At 37.6% G+C, this 17,230-nt stretch overlaps 2 protein-coding genes across 2 annotated transcripts; both read left to right on the top strand.

Annotated features, from left to right (window-relative positions):
* The first annotated feature begins 1,070 nt into the window (after nt 1–1,070).
* gnpda1 (glucosamine-6-phosphate deaminase 1) lies at nt 1,071–9,871 on the top strand. Its single transcript, XM_088344090.1, has 6 exons — nt 1,071–1,502; nt 1,628–1,729; nt 5,160–5,342; nt 5,423–5,607; nt 7,758–7,932; nt 9,669–9,871. The coding sequence occupies exons 1-6, from the start codon at nt 1,379–1,381 to the stop codon at nt 9,725–9,727; spliced, it is 828 nt and encodes a 275-aa protein (XP_088200216.1). The 5' UTR covers nt 1,071–1,378; the 3' UTR covers nt 9,728–9,871.
* A 228-nt stretch (nt 9,872–10,099) lies between these two features.
* ndfip1 (Nedd4 family interacting protein 1) lies at nt 10,100–16,664 on the top strand. The gene is made up of 8 exons (XM_088343379.1): nt 10,100–10,295; nt 12,138–12,231; nt 13,425–13,564; nt 13,636–13,723; nt 13,794–13,918; nt 13,998–14,064; nt 14,131–14,243; nt 15,451–16,664. Exons 1-7 carry the CDS (start codon nt 10,260–10,262, stop codon nt 14,235–14,237), a joined length of 657 nt encoding a protein of 218 aa, XP_088199505.1. The 5' UTR covers nt 10,100–10,259; the 3' UTR covers nt 14,238–14,243; nt 15,451–16,664.
* Nucleotides 16,665–17,230: the final 566 nt, after the last annotated feature.

Below are 17,230 nucleotides of genomic sequence, written 5' to 3'. Positions count from 1 at the left end.
AATATGTTAACCCATTTTGTAACTGACAATAAAGGTATATTCTATTCTATTCCCTCTCCCACATCTACTTGCCTAAAGCAACAAGGGGCATTAGAGCTACTCAAAACATTCGATGGTTTATTTCCGTTTGACCATTTTGTATCTATAAATGAATATTGTTTATCAAAGAAAATCAGTCCTGCAGTTTCTAAATTTTTGACGTTATACATTTGCCAATTTCAAAGAACAAAGCATGCACATAACAAATTGACCCTTAAGCCACAGAAAAAAATACTTATTGAACGTTATCCATCTTAAAAATCGTGCATTTCCTTTCTCGTCTACAAACCTATGACACTAAAAGTTGCAATACTAACTTCAAACTTGGAAGGAACCTAAAAACACCACTGTGAAAATGAAACAGCTTGCAGTATCACCTAATTTGTGTGTCTATACAAATTAAGTGACCAAACATAATCCTCAAATTTTGATATTACAGGAAATTTGAAGTCTGCAATTGAAAAAGCACTAATACTTGATTCGAAATTAGTATGGTAAAATATACATCTATTTTTTTAATGCTTTGTAGTTGTAACTGGTGTTGGGTGGATGACTGAAAAACAGTGATTAGTTACAGTTACTAGTTACTTTATTTAAAAAGTAATTCACGACTGACACCAAATAGTAGGGTGTTACTCTGAAGTAATTATCTCGTTACAAATTCTCATATACACTTGCGTTGAAGCCATCTGAAACTGCTTGAAATTCGCCCCATTATAAAAAAAGAAGGAAATGTGTACACTGTTCATATTTCTTGGCTTGAGAAATCTTGAGAGCTTGCGAGAGACTCAATATCCAATTTGTCTTTAGGCTTCAAACCACTTGAAGATCTCCATTTCTGGGTACTGTACAATGTGTTTTCTTTTTCTCTCCAGGCATGGTGTATTCCAAAAATTATATTGAAAATAAAACGACCAAAATTCAGCACGCTTACTGTAAACCATATCTTAAAAAGACATAGTCAGCATCATCAGCAACTGTAGAAAAACGATCCGTTATCTGACGTCACTTCCGCTAAGAGTTCCGTATCCATCCGCCACTTTACGTCACATGACTAGACAGACTCACTCACTTTGAGCCGTCGCAACCCGCCGCCACTATTTTCTTCACAGCCTGACGTGCGCGTGGTTTAACTTTTAGCTTTAATGTGTGCCAAAAGTTGCTTTTCTGTTAGTCTCTAACAACACTAGTGTTCTCAACGTACTATAACTAAATTTAGTTTACCGCTTGATTGATGAGTCTAAAGTCTGGTTAGTCTAAAGTCTGATGTAGTTGTGTTTTTCTTCATTTGCATCGAATTTTACTATTCATAGTGTTTCCTAGCACAAAAACGTGAAAAATGAAACTGATTATCCTCAATGACTACGACGCTGCAAGTGAGTGGGCTGCAAAGTACATCAGGAATAAAATTTTACTTTTCAGACCGGGGCCCGATCGTTTTTTTACACTTGGGCTTCCTACTGGTGAGTATGACAATTTAGAGCAACATTATTATGGTTTATCAATCTTTGGGGTAAAGAACCAGTGAGGCACAAGCCGATACTGTAAAATGTTGCAATAAGCTTCTTTTTCTTTGGCTTTTCTCCAGGAAGCACTCCTTTAGGCTGTTACAAGAAACTGATCGAATATTACAAGAAAGGAGAACTCTCTTTCCAATATGTCAAGACTTTTAACATGGATGAGTATGTGGGTAAGTCAACGCATTGAATTTCTCTACAATGTCCTCATTCTTTCTATTGCAAAACTCCTACTGGCACTTCAAAATAGCTTGAGGATGAGGAATTAGAATTGTTTGCACAGGATGTTTCAATCTGCTGAATCGGCAGATTTTGTCATGCAAGCTGGGCCCCAATGGGAGTTCTCATAGAGAACGAAAACATTCTAACTCTAGCTGAGGCTGCGATTCAAATGCTTCCCATACCTTGGTTTGTACTTGGGCCATCCATGAAAGTGCCTTAATATTGTACAGATCATTTGCTGAGTCATTGGGTAAGTTTATGAAAAGGCAATAATCCGATCAAAAACAAAAAAATTCCAGTATTCCAATAAGGTCTGTAAACACACAAAATCCGATTCTTGGTTTTACTTCTAGTATTGTGATTGAAACTGTTCGGTTAGTCCTTTCATTATCCGATTACTCATACATGTATAGAAATTCAAGTCTTCTGATAGCTTGTGAGTGTGTGCAGTTTTTCTTACCTGGGATTCTTTTTATGCTGCAAAGTATAAAACAGGCTTGATCCCTGGGCTTTATGTCTCCGCTTCTTGACACTAAAGACTCACTATAATACTATAGTATGCTTGATCTCTCCATGACATATCTGATTTATTCTATGCTCGCAAGGCAAACATGCCACAGTTGTGTCCATCCATATATAGTGAAAGTAAATGCTTTTGGCTAGCCAGGTATGAGCATGTCTTGTTAAAACACGAGACCCAGCAATAGTGTTCACATTTGGAGCCTGGAGGGAACAAGCATTTTACTTTGTTAAATTTGGTAAATGAAATTAATGATGTATCTCTAAATGTCAAAAGTTAAATTTGGAATCAACATCTATTTGTGTAATGACATCACCCTTGTTATCGGAATACTTTGAAAACACCATGCACACAAATAATTATTTAGTTTTTAGGCATGTAAATGATTCATTCGGTTTGCTCCCGGAATCCAGTACAGGCGCTGGCCTACTTATGAACGAGATAGCTTCCCGACGATCGTTCGTAAGTTGACTTTGTTCATAAGTTGCTTCAGTGCTATATATTTTGTATGTTTAAGGTTTATATAAGTATGTTTAAGGCTTGTATAAGTAACCTGTATTGATTTGTACTAAAAATAAACATTTCATAAAATAATATCCTCTATAAAGATAAAGTGAAGTTTAACTTACTTTTGAAAGATGAGCTTTAAGAGTTAGGCTACTTTCTCCTCCGTGGTAGAAAGTGGGCGTAAAAAAGCGATCCAACCATTTTTCAACCGCATCAAGCTTTCTTATTCCACTTTCATTTCAAAAGAAACGGCTCGCCTCTTCTTTACACTTTACACCAACCATATTGAATGGATGCATGAGATATTAAACAATAAAAATGTCAAAGTTCTTAGTACAGTATAGTATGTTTACACACGGATTAGGAAGTAGAAGCCGGATTTATTCTTCGGGGTGGATGCTGGATGACCTCTTACAGTGTCACCACACACCGTAAGCGGCAGAAAGAAGCACTACAGTAATGTCCTGTACTCGGAAAATGGTACACACGATACAAAATCTAACTTACAGCAATGTCCGGATATTTTTCGACATCCCGGAAAAAATGTTCCTATCTAGCATTTTTTTTCGTAAGTTGAATGGTCGTAAGTAGGGGAGCGTCTGTATTCTATTTCCAATCAAACTATCTGCATCTAGACATAGCCACTGTTCTCAATGAAGTAGTATATTTTTGCAATTATAAAAACAATTTCTAAACTATGTTTTCCTTTTTACATTGCAGCTATAAACCCTTTGTTGAGTATACTAGTTAAATTATCCTCAGTTGTAATTTTTGCTGGCTTACTCTCTGACACATATCCAGAAATCAGCAAGAGTGTCTCATCTAACGATTTCTCAAATTGAAGTATTTAGAACTATTGATTTGTTGTGAGTGTGCAACAAATTCTACAGTTTTTGTTGGACTTTCAGCTTTTATTTAATGGTGTTTGTGTAGACATTTGCAAGGACCTTGGAGCTCATGCTTACAACCCAACTGACTCTGCTTGATTTCACTATGAAGTCTACCTCCATTGAATGCATAGATCAACAACATATGCGTGTTAGAGTTTATTCTTACAATAAATGAAACACATCTGGAGTACGAGAACAAGAAATAGTTTGAGGTCAGACTGTTTTTTTGGAGATGATGAATGTGAGATCTTCTTTAATTCAGCTTTTTACATTCACATAGAGCATAGGTCTCAAACTCATGGACCACCGGCCACACCCGCTCTATGAAACGCGGATAACTCTCAAACTACAGATCCCACAATGCAGCGCTTCATCTGCCGAAACAAGACTTCCCGATCCATAACTCTCTCCTGACAAACAACACATTTGCCAGTTGAAAAGCAAGACCAACAAGTGCATTTATAGTGAGTCTTTAGTGTCAAGAAGCAGAGACATAACGCCCAGGGACAAACTTTTATCTTTCATGATGTAAAAGAAGGCTAAACGGAGAAAAGCAGGGTGACATTTCTGTTCCTGTGGATTACGCGAATGCTAAATCCTCACAATGGCAGTGCAAAAAGTTGATTCTGAAAACGGAGCCTTTCAAAATCGATCGGAGGATGAATATATGTTAACTCCGACGTGGGGAGTAAAAACCCACATTCAACCCCAACCCCACTTTTGCATATTACCCTATTTTTATTACAGTGTCTATTTTTCGGAACACTATTTAAATGCTCTTTTTTCCACACGTTGTATTGGGTATTTTTGTATTCTATATCTCTTATTTTATTTTTTAACACAAGGATACTGCTGGAAATGTGAATTTCCCTACGGGGATGAATAAAGTGTCTGTCTTTCTATCCTATCTATCCTATCTATCCTATCTGTCCTATCTGTCCCGTCTGTCCCGTCTGTCCCGTCTGTCCTGTCTGTCTTTACTGACATTGCTGGTAAACTGGCGTGTCTTCTTTGTGGAGCTAATATGGCTGTAGTATAGAAATTTAATGTAAAACAGCACTACAAGACAAAGCATCAGAGTAAGCTGAAAAACCTAAATGCAGAGCAGAAGATACATTTGAAGAGTTAAAGAAGAATATGAGGATCCAGCAGAGGTTTTTCACCAAAGCAAAATCCCAAAAAGCACAAATTGTATTTATATTTCTGTTAGTTCTTATTTTGAATTTGTATAGTTTTTATGGAGAGCGACGTTTTTCATGCATTTAATGTTTACGTTTGTTTATTTTGGAATAAATTTATATCCATTTTTTTTTAAAGTCAAGTTTTAGTGTACATAATGTTTATCCTGTTTGGCCCGCGACCAAAGGTGTTGTTTGAGTTTTGGTCCTCTGTGCAATTGGGTTTCACACTCCTGACATAAAGTAATAATAAGTGCCTGACTACCTGTTAAAATCCTAACTGCAGGACTTCCTCGAGATCACCCCGAGAGCTACCACTCCTTCATGTGGAATAACTTCTTCAAGCACATCAACATCCGGGCCGAAAACACGCACATCCTGGACGGCAACGCCGCCGACTTGCAAGTGGAGTGCGACGCCTTTGAGAAGAAAATAACGGCAGCCGGGGGCATCCAGCTCTTTGTCGGAGGTATCAAACCAAGACTAAATTGAGCAACCGCATAATTACACCCGATCTTATCTTGCCCAAATGTTCTTGTGATCGTTTAGGGATTGGACCGGATGGCCACATCGCCTTCAACGAGCCAGGTTCGAGCCTGGTGTCGAGGACAAGAGTGAAGACTTTGGCGAGGGAAACCATCGTGGCCAACGCTCGATTCTTCGACGGAGATCTGGGCAAAGTGCCCACCATGGCGCTGACTGTTGGCGTGGGCACCGTCATGGACGCAAAGGAGGTTCGAGTTCAGACCAATGTTAACTTGAATTTCTGACATTCGCATTAAAGGGACACTGAAATATATGACCATTGGATATTGCTGTATTGTGTAGTGCAACCAGAAATATGTGCTACAAAGCACAAAGAAGAATACAATTTACAGAGAACGAAGACCAAACCAACAAAACCATTTTTCTTTTTTTAAAAATTGCCAGCCTTCCACAAGAAATTTGGCATTTGTGGGTATCCCAAGGGGAAAGATGGGGGACAAACATATCAGCTCTAAGTAAGCCTCATGCTATGTAAAATAGATACAAAATTCTCGATCTATGAGTATTCTAAAAAATACTCGTTTAAACGAAACTTCAAGATTGTTTTTTTTCCATTTTTCTAAATTTTTATTGTTGTTTTAATGAATGCGTTTTTTTAACCACTAGGACGTGCAAAATAACACACAATGTCCCTTCAAGATGCACTTGGTCTGTTTGGATTATTAATATATATTGTTTACTAAGTTTTAGTAGTGTCTATTATACATGGTGCTAATTTTTAATGCTTTAGAAATTTTGGTTGCACAATGAAAACCAAAGTAAGCTAATGTAGCTAGGTTCATACGCGTATGCAGCAGCTACTTTTTGTGAATAGCAATGCTTAGCAGGTGCGAGGGCCGCTAACGTAGCGCCAATGTGGATATAAAAAGCATGTTGCAAGCAAAAATTATCGTCAAGTCATGTTTAATTGTATAGCCCTTAATCACAAAGAGTCTCAAAGGGCTGCACAGACCACCGATTATTGCAGACCACAGACTATTATTACATCATCCCCTGATCTAAAACCTACATGAGAGCAAGGAAAAACTAAAAAACCATAACATGAGGAAAATGAAGAAACTGTGAGAAACGACCGCACATGTTGTTATTCCCCTTGCAGGATGGATGTTGCAATAATAAATAATACACAGATATTGTCAACATAAAATTTAGGTTATTCATATGCTATAGAATAGAAGTGTTTTTTAAGCTTAGATATAAACATTTCCACTGAGGTTGCAGATTGAATCTCAGGGGGAAGAGCATTCCACAGCACCAGGGCCCGAATGGAGAACGCCCTGAAACCTGCAGATCTCCTCTTGGCTCTTGGGATCACTAGTACACCAGCAGTTTCAGAGCGAAGGCTCCAGACCGGAACATAGGTGGAAATTAAATCAAAATTATAGGTAGTCTAAATCTTAAAAAAATGCCTTACGTTTAAGAAATTATTTTCATTATAAATACAATCTCTTTTTCGATATTTATCTTTTTTTGTGGGGGGGGAATAAATATTCCATTTTTTTTAAACATTTTAAATGTTTTTATTTGGGACCAACTGAAATATTTTTTAGATCTTTGATTTGATTTAATGGCATTAAAAAAGAGCATCTGATTATTTAAAAAAAATTCAAATGCATAAAAGGCAGATATTTTAGTTACATGAGCAAATTCAAATCAGGTGTCTATGAAACTTTTAAAAGACGCTTACAAAAAGACTAGAGAGACCCATAAATTTCCTGCCGGCTGTTGATGCGACATTAGCAAAATAAAGTATTCATTGTACTTTTATAGCATCAGATAAAAGGTAATTTATTTAATGTTTAAAGGGACAGTGTGCATTATTTGGCACCCCACAGTATTAAAAAAAACATAAATAATACAATTTTATTTAAATAATAGGCAAAAATACATGAACTATCACATAAACATGCTTTTTTTTTTTCAAATAGTCGTAGGTTGATGATATAGTATTTATTTTAAATAACATGATCCTCACCTAAAGGGAGCTGACATATTTTTCCGCCATCTTGCTGCTACTGATCGGGAAAAAAAGTCTAAAAGGCTGGGCAATTAAATGAGTAAAATGGTGCATTTTGGTCACTTTGAGTCTCCGTGATATTTATTTTGCCTTTTGCTTTTAAGCACTCGTTTTCGGTTGTAGGACACGCTACAGCTACATTTTGTGGTCAAGTAATACACACTGTCCCTTTAAAAGACATCAATTAAAGATTGGAAGACAATTAATCAGCGGAGTCACCCTTTTTATTTTTTTAAAATATATTTTTCAAAGAGAGATCATTTTAGAACAGCTGTTGTGCTTCAATAAAGGCTTCTGTTTTTGTTTGAATGGTCTCCACAGGTGATGATTCTCATCACTGGTGCCCACAAGGCTTTTGCTTTGTATAAAGCCATCGAGGAGGGCGTCAACCACATGTGGACTGTCTCTGCCTTCCAGCAGCACCCGCAAACTATTTTCGTGTGTGACGAAGACGCCACTCTGGAGCTGAGGGTCAAAACTGTGAAATATTTCAAAGGTGAGATTTCATCACAACATTGCCGTCTGGATTATATTAATCAAAAGGTCAACTATGAAGTAATAACAAAGAATAATTACAATATAAAACAAAACAAAAAACGTCACAGTAATTGTAAAAGTTTTTGATGATTTAGTAAATATAAAATGTATTTAAATTTTCCCTTTTGTCCTACTTAAAGTTATTACATTGATGGATGAACGTTAGTATTTATGCTGGTGTTTAAAGTTTGCACTTTGTGTGGAATTGCTGTATGTTACTCGTACAGTAGACCCCCGGCATACGTCATGAATCTCTTCTAAGGTGAAGATCGCAAGGTGAAATTGACGTGTGGCAGAGGATAGAAACCTATGGTAATTAGCTCCAAACCCCAGATTTTATATATAATATATATATATATATATATATATATATATCATTTCTGACTCTTTTTGGGAGATTGATTCAGAGGAGGGGATTCCCAGCCCCCTCGCTCAACCCAACTGAGGTGTTGGGAGTCATTAGGTGACCAAACACCTCCACCTCCAAACTTTAATATGATAACTACATAAGGTGGGGACGTCGTGTCTTGGGGATCTAGAGTAATCCCTCGCTATAACTCCGCTTCATGGATTTTTATCATGCATTGTGTTCTGCATTATGATTGGCTAAAACAGTCCTTAAAAAAGGAGTGGTTTCTGTGTAAAGTATTGAATTGTATAAAAACTAACAAAAAAATAATGATGTTTCTTACCTCGGGGACCTTGCCATCACGGGTTCTTTTACACCATAACCCTCGCGATAAACGAGGGTTCACTGTACTGTATTTTGAGACAATAATGACACGTCTGGAACTTTGCAACTGAAGATTTTCAACCTTAAAAGTGTAGGGGGTGTGAAAAGTAAATAGACAATAAAATCTTGCAATACAATGTATACTTTTTTAAGGACCTTTTTGAAAAAAATCTAATCCTGGAAAATGTATACAGACGCTGCGTGACTTACAAACGAGCTCCGGACGATCGTTCGTAAGTTGAATTTGTTCGTAATCTGCTTCAGTGTTTTATTTTGTATAAGTAACATGTATTGTTTTGTACTAATAAATAAACATTTCTTAAAATAATATTCTCTATAAAGATAAATAAAGTTGAGTTTAACTTACTTTTGGAAGATGCGCTTCAAGAGCTCCTCCTCCGTAGTAAAAAGTGGCCGGAAAAAAAACCGTTTCGACCGTTTTCTCAACCGCATCAAGCTTTCACACACGAACTCGGAAGTAGAAGCCGGATTTCTTCTTCGGGGTGGATGCTGGGTGACCTTTCACAGCGTCACACGCCGGTAGCGGCGGAAAGAAGCAATACAGTAATGTCCTGTTCTCGGAAAAAGGTGCACACAATACAAAATCTAACGTACAGCAATGTCTGGATATTTTTCGACATCCCGAAAAAAATGTTCGTATCTACTGTTTTACGGAAGTCGAATGGTCGCTAGTAGGGTAGCGGCAGTAGTGTGATGAGGCCTATGTTTGCTTCACACCTCATCTTATGTCATCTTTTTTATGTTAGAACATCATAAATAGAGAAAAACTTTCTGGTGGCCTGCAAAGGGATGGGCGCCACCAGGTTGTACTTGCTTAAGACACACCACAGGAAATGGTGGCCCCACGACCCTAGTCGTTTTAAGGGATCCAACCCACCCACAGCAAAGGAGTCTTTTGAAAACATTCCCAAACTTTTTCTTTTTTTATCTCTTTCTTATAGGGATCATGCATGTGCACAACAAACTGGTGGAGTTACCCGATTTAGAGCCCAAGAAATGAAGAGGATCTTCATGTGTGTGAACATGATTGGAAGAAAATGACATTCCAATAAATCGTTTATATTTTGGCAGTGAAACGTGCCTTTGAAAACGAATCTCTTTATATTTCTCTGATTTTTTTTAAATAAAGTGATTGGATTTTGAATGCTTTTCATATGCCATGAGTCATGTTTGCAGTTTAGTAGCATCAGGATTAAGTGTCCTTTTTGTGGGGGTTGGGGTGAGCAAGAGTTGCTCTAAGTATTTTCTTTGGTTCTTTAATTTTAATGAAATTATTTTTTTAAAATATAGTGTCATTTTGTTTGTTTTATGTTTGTAAATGCGTAATGGATCGGAGTATCGTGGCGTAGCCGCAAACGATGCCACGTTTTCCAAAAGCCCTGAACGCACCACTGCCAAACCTTGTCGGAGCTTAAGCGAAGGCAGGAAGGTGGCCGACTTGGGGCAGCAAAACAACCGCTCGTTTGGCGGCCAAGGCCGTTCTCCTTTTTCGGAAGATAACATTTGACTCATAACTCGACACTTCGTTCACAATGGCTGAGCAAAACAGCAACGTCAGATATCAAGAGGTAAGTGGTAGAGCGTAATCGACTAACGCCAGCCTGTTAGCTGCTATGGCTTGCGCTATGCTAGCTCCACCTTCAAGTCATTTGCTATATAAAAGAAAAACACATTATTAATATTGAATTTCTTACATTAAATTATACACAACAAGTTTGAAGTGCATAACTAAATATCCTTAACATGGCTGTTTCTTCCTGAACGTTCGCTAGCAAACCGGACACCCAATTGTATTCGTCTGAGGAAACAACTCAAAATGTCGCTTGTCAATAAAGTCCAAAAAATGAGTATTATTCAACAACAATAGGCACACATGTTGTTATGCAACAGTTTGTCCCGATTAATGATTGACTTTTTGTATGACTGGTTTAGTTTGGAGGAAGAAAATGTGTAACCTTTTTGTCCTTACAAATGTAAAGTTAAATATTACTTGCAAAACAAAATGAATAAATATTTTTATATTAGAAATCGAATTGCAACTCAAAATAAAACTGATACTCAAATACTGCAATCCCTTCAAAACTTTAACACAGAAAAATCCGCAAAATGTTAGTGTATGCCATTTAAATTTGGTGGTGTGTTCAATTGCATTATTTCGCATTAAAATGCTGTAATGTGCAGACGTTTAAATACAAATTTGACATGTGTCAATATACTAACTAAAACCTGCTGCACCGAGGTTTAAGAATATCATCAGGTAATTATGCTTAGTTTGCCCAATTTTGAAAGGCGAGTTGCGAACTCAAAATTTTAAGAGGCAGTGTGGATTATGTGTCCAATAGATTTCGTGCAACCAAAATCGAGTGTTAAAAGTACAAAAAAGAATAAGGAATCACGCAAATCAATGACGATTACAAAAAGGCCAAAGTCTGTAACTAAAATTGCACCGATTAGCTGTTGTCCTGCCTCAGGTCAAGTCATTTATTTGTATAGCCCTTAATTACAAGAAGTCTCAAACGACTGCTCAGACTGCAATTTATAGACTATTATTAGACTATCTGATCTAAAACCTACATGGGGGCAAAGGAAAACTCAAAAACCTCAGCATGAGGTAAATGAAGAAATCTTGAGAAGGGACGCCGCATGAGGTAACCCCCCTTCCAGGATGACCAAGCTGTAATAGATGTTTAATTAACAAATATACATCCATTATCTGCACCGCTTATCCTCAGTAGGGTCGTGGGGGTGCTGGAGCCCATCCCAGCTATCTTCAGGCAGTGGGCAGGGGACACCTTGAACTGGTTTCCAGCCAGTCGCAGGGCACAAGTCACTCGCTCATTCACACCTAGGGACAATTTGGGCCAGCCAATTTACCTGAAACCCATGCTTTTGGAATGTGGGAGGAAACTGGAGTGCCTGGGGGAAATCCACGAAGCACAGGGAGAACATGCAAACTCAACACAGGAAGGTTCGATCTCATGACCTCAGAACTGTGTCACACACGTGCTAACCACTGCGGTGCTATTAAAAAACAATAAAAATAAAAGTAATTCTCGTATAATATGAGATGTAAAATAAAATAAAAAGAATGGCCAGCTTGCCCTATTCACAAAGTGTTTCCCAGTTTCTTGTGGCACAATTTAAAAAAATGTGACTATGTGTCTTTAGAGTGCTCAAATATTACCTATCATGTAACCTTTATTTATTTGCTCGCATTATGCTATTGTCTGTAATACTGTAGGGAGAATATAGTGAAATATTTTCAAGTATTTGTCACATATGCACTTTTAGTATTGATTCTGTCATTATTTTGCTGATTGCTAGCTGCTATTTGGGTCAGCACATTCCTCCTAGTTGAGCTTTGGCCCACCGCGGCATTTGGTATTGACGGCTTGTCCCCTATCATGCAGCTGGTGAACGAGGAAGAGCCGCTCCCGACATCTCAAGAGGGTCCTTCTCCGGATGCGCCCCCACCTTACAGCAGTGTCGCTGCGGCCAATGCAGGTTGTGAGCTTTAAAATCTCGTTATGAATGAAGTCCTTCAATGGGAGTAATGCTAAACTTGCACATCATATGTTGGGAGTCTATTAGCTGTGTGTTTTTTCCAAACATACTTTTTCGGGTTTCTATTAAAAAACAAAGGCTACCAGTGTTTGACACACCACATGAAAGGTTTCTCTCGGTGTGGAGTGGACCATTAGCGATAATGGGTGCATCGCAACCTAATGTATTCCCAAGGCTCATGCTCTGCTTTTCGAAAATTGGCCTATAGATGGGGCTTGTTTCTGATAGTAAAGACTTTGCAAACTTATTAACGTTGACACTTTGTCGCATCACAAAGAAATTATGAATAGCTGAGCTTTGTGCTAGCAAGTAAAACCCTATTAGCCAGTTGGCAAAACTCACCATTTTTCTTTCTTTTTGCGGTTTATTTTGCAATTAAATTAGTTGTATCTTGTTTCAGGAGGAAATTTGTTACTATTTATTTTTTGAAAAATGTTTTTTTTTTATTTAGTTTTGAATATTTTTAATATGATGAGTTTTTGTTGAGTGCTATAAAAAAAATTATTAAGCAAACTATTTTTCGATTAACCATTCTTTAATCTGAAGACCCTAAAACCTTTTTATAACCATAATTTAAAATAAATACTTTACTACCAGTAAGTTTGTTTTTTCAATTTTTTAGAAATGTTTTTTAAACTATGTCAGTGAAAATATCTATCTATCTACCCTGGTCATATATCCCTCGAGGCAGACAGTGAAAATATAAAATATTTAAAAATATTTTTTTCTATTCACATACCCACATGCATGTCCAAAATAGTGCATGTCCGAAATAAGACTGGACTATACTGTTATTTTCTTGTCCGAAAAAATTGATTTTGGTTTGAGAAATACTTATTTTATCATTAAAAATTGACATTTGTAAATTTTGATATTAATATTAATTAAAAATGATACAAAATTAAGCCCCCACCCTAAAGTAGACCAGTAATAGTTCATCCTATGTTCATAATGAATTTGAGTTTGTGCATATACATTTGTAGACGAACCCACCCGTGAGCCAAACGTTGAGCCTTTCCTTGTGAGCCAGGAACATTGTGCGTTATTTTCTTTCAGTACTAGTGAGGTGTTAAAAGCAAGGAAAACATTTCACGAGAAGAAATTCAAATGAAAAGTATGTGTGGTTTGCATAGCTTTCTTCGAATACAAGGAAGACGGCAGCCGATTCCCCAATCCGCCATCCTACAACGTGGCCACCACTCTTCCGTCCTATGACGAAGCAGAAAGAAGCAAAGCGGAGGCCGGCGTGCCCCTGGTGCCCGGGAGAGTCACGGTACTTTTATCGCAGTCGGTGCGTTCGCTGCCCCCAGGAAAAACCCCCATCACTTATGGCCTCGCTTGCAGGAGGATGACTTTGTGGCCCGAGATGACTTTGAGGATGCTGACCAGCTGCGGATAGGCAACGACGGCATATTCATGCTTACCTTCTTCAGTAAGGAAAACGCTGCTCCTCCCCTCTTTTCCAGTTGATGTCGTATCACAGCAAGTTGCTTTTGTTTCAGTGGCATTCCTCTTCAACTGGATCGGCTTCTTCCTGTCCTTCTGCTTGACTACGTCGGCCGCCGGCCGGTATGGGGCCATCTCGGGCTTCGGTCTGTCCCTCATCAAATGGGTTCTCATCGTCAGGGTGAGAGCTAGAAAAGATGAAACGCGATGACGGGGACCTGTGCTCGTGTTTCAATTGGTCGACTGCTGTTCTTTTGCAGTTCTCCACCTACTTCCCAGGCTACTTCGACGGTCAGTACTGGCTGTGGTGGGTTTTTCTGGCTTTAGGTGAGTCAAGAGAATCATTTTCTTATCATCGAGGGAGGGCTTCACTTTTTCGACTACTGCGTTCAGGTTTCATGCTGTTTGTCCGAGGCTTCGTCAACTACTCCAGAGTGCGCAAGTTGGCCGATCCCACCTACGCCAATCTACCCCGAACGAGGGTGCTCTTCATCTATTAGACTCTGGTGGGTCAGCATTTAACAATAATGAATAGAAAACATTGTTTTTATTATTGTTTAAGTATTTTTTTTGCTTTATTGGTGATTTTAATCATATTTTCTTGTAAGTAAATCCTTTCATTTGGAGTTAAAACCCTCAAAATGAAGTGGGTAAAAGCACCATTTATGCTTTAACTCTAAAGTTAACTTTGACGCGTTTTTTCTTTGATTTAGCGTTGGCAAAAGTTAATGACACTCTGTCCTTTTAAAGCTATTACTTTGAAGTTAGTTAAAGCAGCTTTAAAAGGACAGTGTGTCATATTTAATGTGTCCTAGTGGTACACAAAACTTATATAACTGATTTGAATACTAGGAAAAATTACATTGACTATTATACCAATGTTAATTTTTATTTAAAAAAAAAATACATGTTGAGAAACTGAGAAATTTGTATTTATTTTACTTAACTTAGCTGGCCCCTGCTCGCACCTAACAACAAATATTACACACTGTGGCTTTAAAGCTTTAATTTTGAGTGAACTCATGAATACGTTTGAACTTTTGACAACATTAATATAAAAACATAAAACAGCTCTAATTTGAAATAAAAAATAGTGCATCATAAGTAGAACTTCAAAACCCTTTCATTGCTTTAGTTCCAGATACAAGCTTTTAATATACATGTATTCTGTCAAAAGTTTGAAATGAAATTATTCCAATTCAAAAGGGATGCAACTACAAACAGACTGACATGAGTTAAATATTTTAATTGGCTTTAACTGAGAAATCCTTCAAAACTGTAACTCCTTACTTTTTGTGTCAGTCAAAATTGGTAGTTTATTTTGTCAATTTTTTTATTACTTAAAGCTTTAAGTTGTTGTCAAAGGTGCTGTTTTAACTCTTGAGTTAATGCAGGTTCAAAGCTTTAACCTAAACTCAAGTTTGAGCTTTGTTTTTTGACAGCACCAATTTTAATATAAAAAGCTAGTCATGTCCATGTTAAAGCTTTAAATCTTTAACTTTTGACAGCAGCCATTTAAAGTAAAAACAAATGTTTGTCATCAGTAAATCTTAAAAGCACTTTTATTGATTTAACTCCAGATATAATCTTTCCTTTTAAAGTCAAAAGTAATCGCTTTAACTCGAAGCTTTGTGAAGATTGTGTTCACAAGAAAAGATTGATGTAAATGATTCCTGTGCAACAACTAACTGCTCTTCATTTTCTCCAATTCAGACGCAGAAATGCAGAAAAATCAAGACGGCGCAAAGCGAAGGAACCATTTATGGAAATAGTTGAGTTTTATTGTTTGCCAGCATATTCTCGGACCGCGGTTAACAGTACTCGTCCCTGGTGTAGTCATTAGCGGCGCATGTTATCTCCATTTTTGTGTGTAACGTTCAATAAGTAATGCCTTAATAGTGCTTTGCCAGAATTAGGAGCATGCAAGCCACAACAGGTCTTCATGTTTCCACATGCGCCATATAAAGCATGCGGCCGACTCCGTAGCGCCACCTCATGGCTTTATTATGGGTTCATATTTGCACACCTGGCTGTAAATAACAACGCTACATTGCTCACTTCACTGGTAGCTTGAGAGTTGGCTGTGTTGTTAATTGCTCGTGGCAACTCATTCAGGGCATGCTTTCCAAGTTGAGCATTTATTTGTGTATAACTCTCACTCATGTATACGCTCACCCTTAGTTTTTATTAGAAATTGGTATAAAATTTTGACTCCAACTTTGTGGTTTTATGCAACGGGAATCGAACCCAGGTCGCGATGGTAAGAGCACTGAAATTCAACCAGTGGTATGAATGACGTACGAAAAGATAGATGTTATCTCATTATCTCTCTATTTTTAGTCACATTACCAGAGATAAATATTACTTTTCTTGTGCATTTCAAATGTTACAATGACAATAAATTTATCACTCACCATACCTACAATAGAAAAATAGGAATTAACATTTGTCTCTGGTACTGTGACTAAATACAGTGTGATATGCGATAAAACCCAACGCCTTTACATATGTCATACGTATTATGGGAAAGAGTTTAGCGCCACAGCAGGTAAAAACAGTGTGATGATGAGATAAAACCAAATGCCTTTGGCTTAGACATCTACACTCCTGGTGGGCTTGTGGCTTGGATCTTGATGCTCCCGTTGCTGTGGTCCGATTCCCACTGCCAACGAGCTCAGCGATACAACCGTAAAATTTAAGTGTAACGCGCACCAAAAAATTTTTTTGGGGATGGTGAAAAATAATGGAAGTATACACAAATTAATTTGGCATAAGCAAAAAATAAGTCATATTCTTTTTCTTTCTGTGTGGCCTAGTTTAGAGCTCTTAACGCTGTGTCTCTGGTTCGAATCCCTGTTACAACCTGTTCTTCATATTATTGTATGCGTGTTATACACTAATAAATACAGTATATGGGGAAAAGAGAATTTTGGAAAGGAAGGGTCTGTCAATAACTTAAAACAATGTGCTTTCTATTGGCATACACCAAACAATACAAAAGTATCCTAGCAGGTTACGAACAAAAGCCACAACTTTGGTAACACAATTTCAACCCTGCAATTTTTGCAGAGATGCGGTTAATGTATATGCATTTTTTCTAACGACCGCCAGGAGGCGCTCGAGCAGGAAAAAAAATAAGACTGGTGGTGTTGGATAGTAACAAACGCCATTAGGGCCTGTACCCAAATAAAATGAGCTTAAACTGACCCTTGTTATGGAAAATGCAAAAAAAAAAAATGGAAGGAAACAGAGCTGCTACACGTTAACTTTGCGTTGATGAACTGATGGTAAGACACCTGGAAATAACTGCGGGAAGATTTTGGAGCGATGTTAAAAACAGAAAGGGGGGGGGCTTTTTGGTTAAGGTGCGGCTTATGTATATACAAAAAGTTGTTTTTCCCCTTTAAATCAGTCATTTGGGTTTGCAACATCAGGGGAAACACTCATGTCGAATCATTTCCAGAATTGTTAGTAAATGTGGACATCTTTTTGT

The sequence above is a fragment of the Urocampus carinirostris genome, chromosome 9 (assembly GCF_059441175.1).
Source record: "Urocampus carinirostris isolate Australia breed hairy pipefish chromosome 9, RoL_Ucar_1.0, whole genome shotgun sequence".
NCBI classification, from domain to species: Eukaryota; Metazoa; Chordata; class Actinopteri; order Syngnathiformes; family Syngnathidae; genus Urocampus; species Urocampus carinirostris.
The sequence above is the reverse complement of the archived record's forward strand: the minus strand, read 5'-3'. Positions and strand labels throughout refer to the sequence as shown.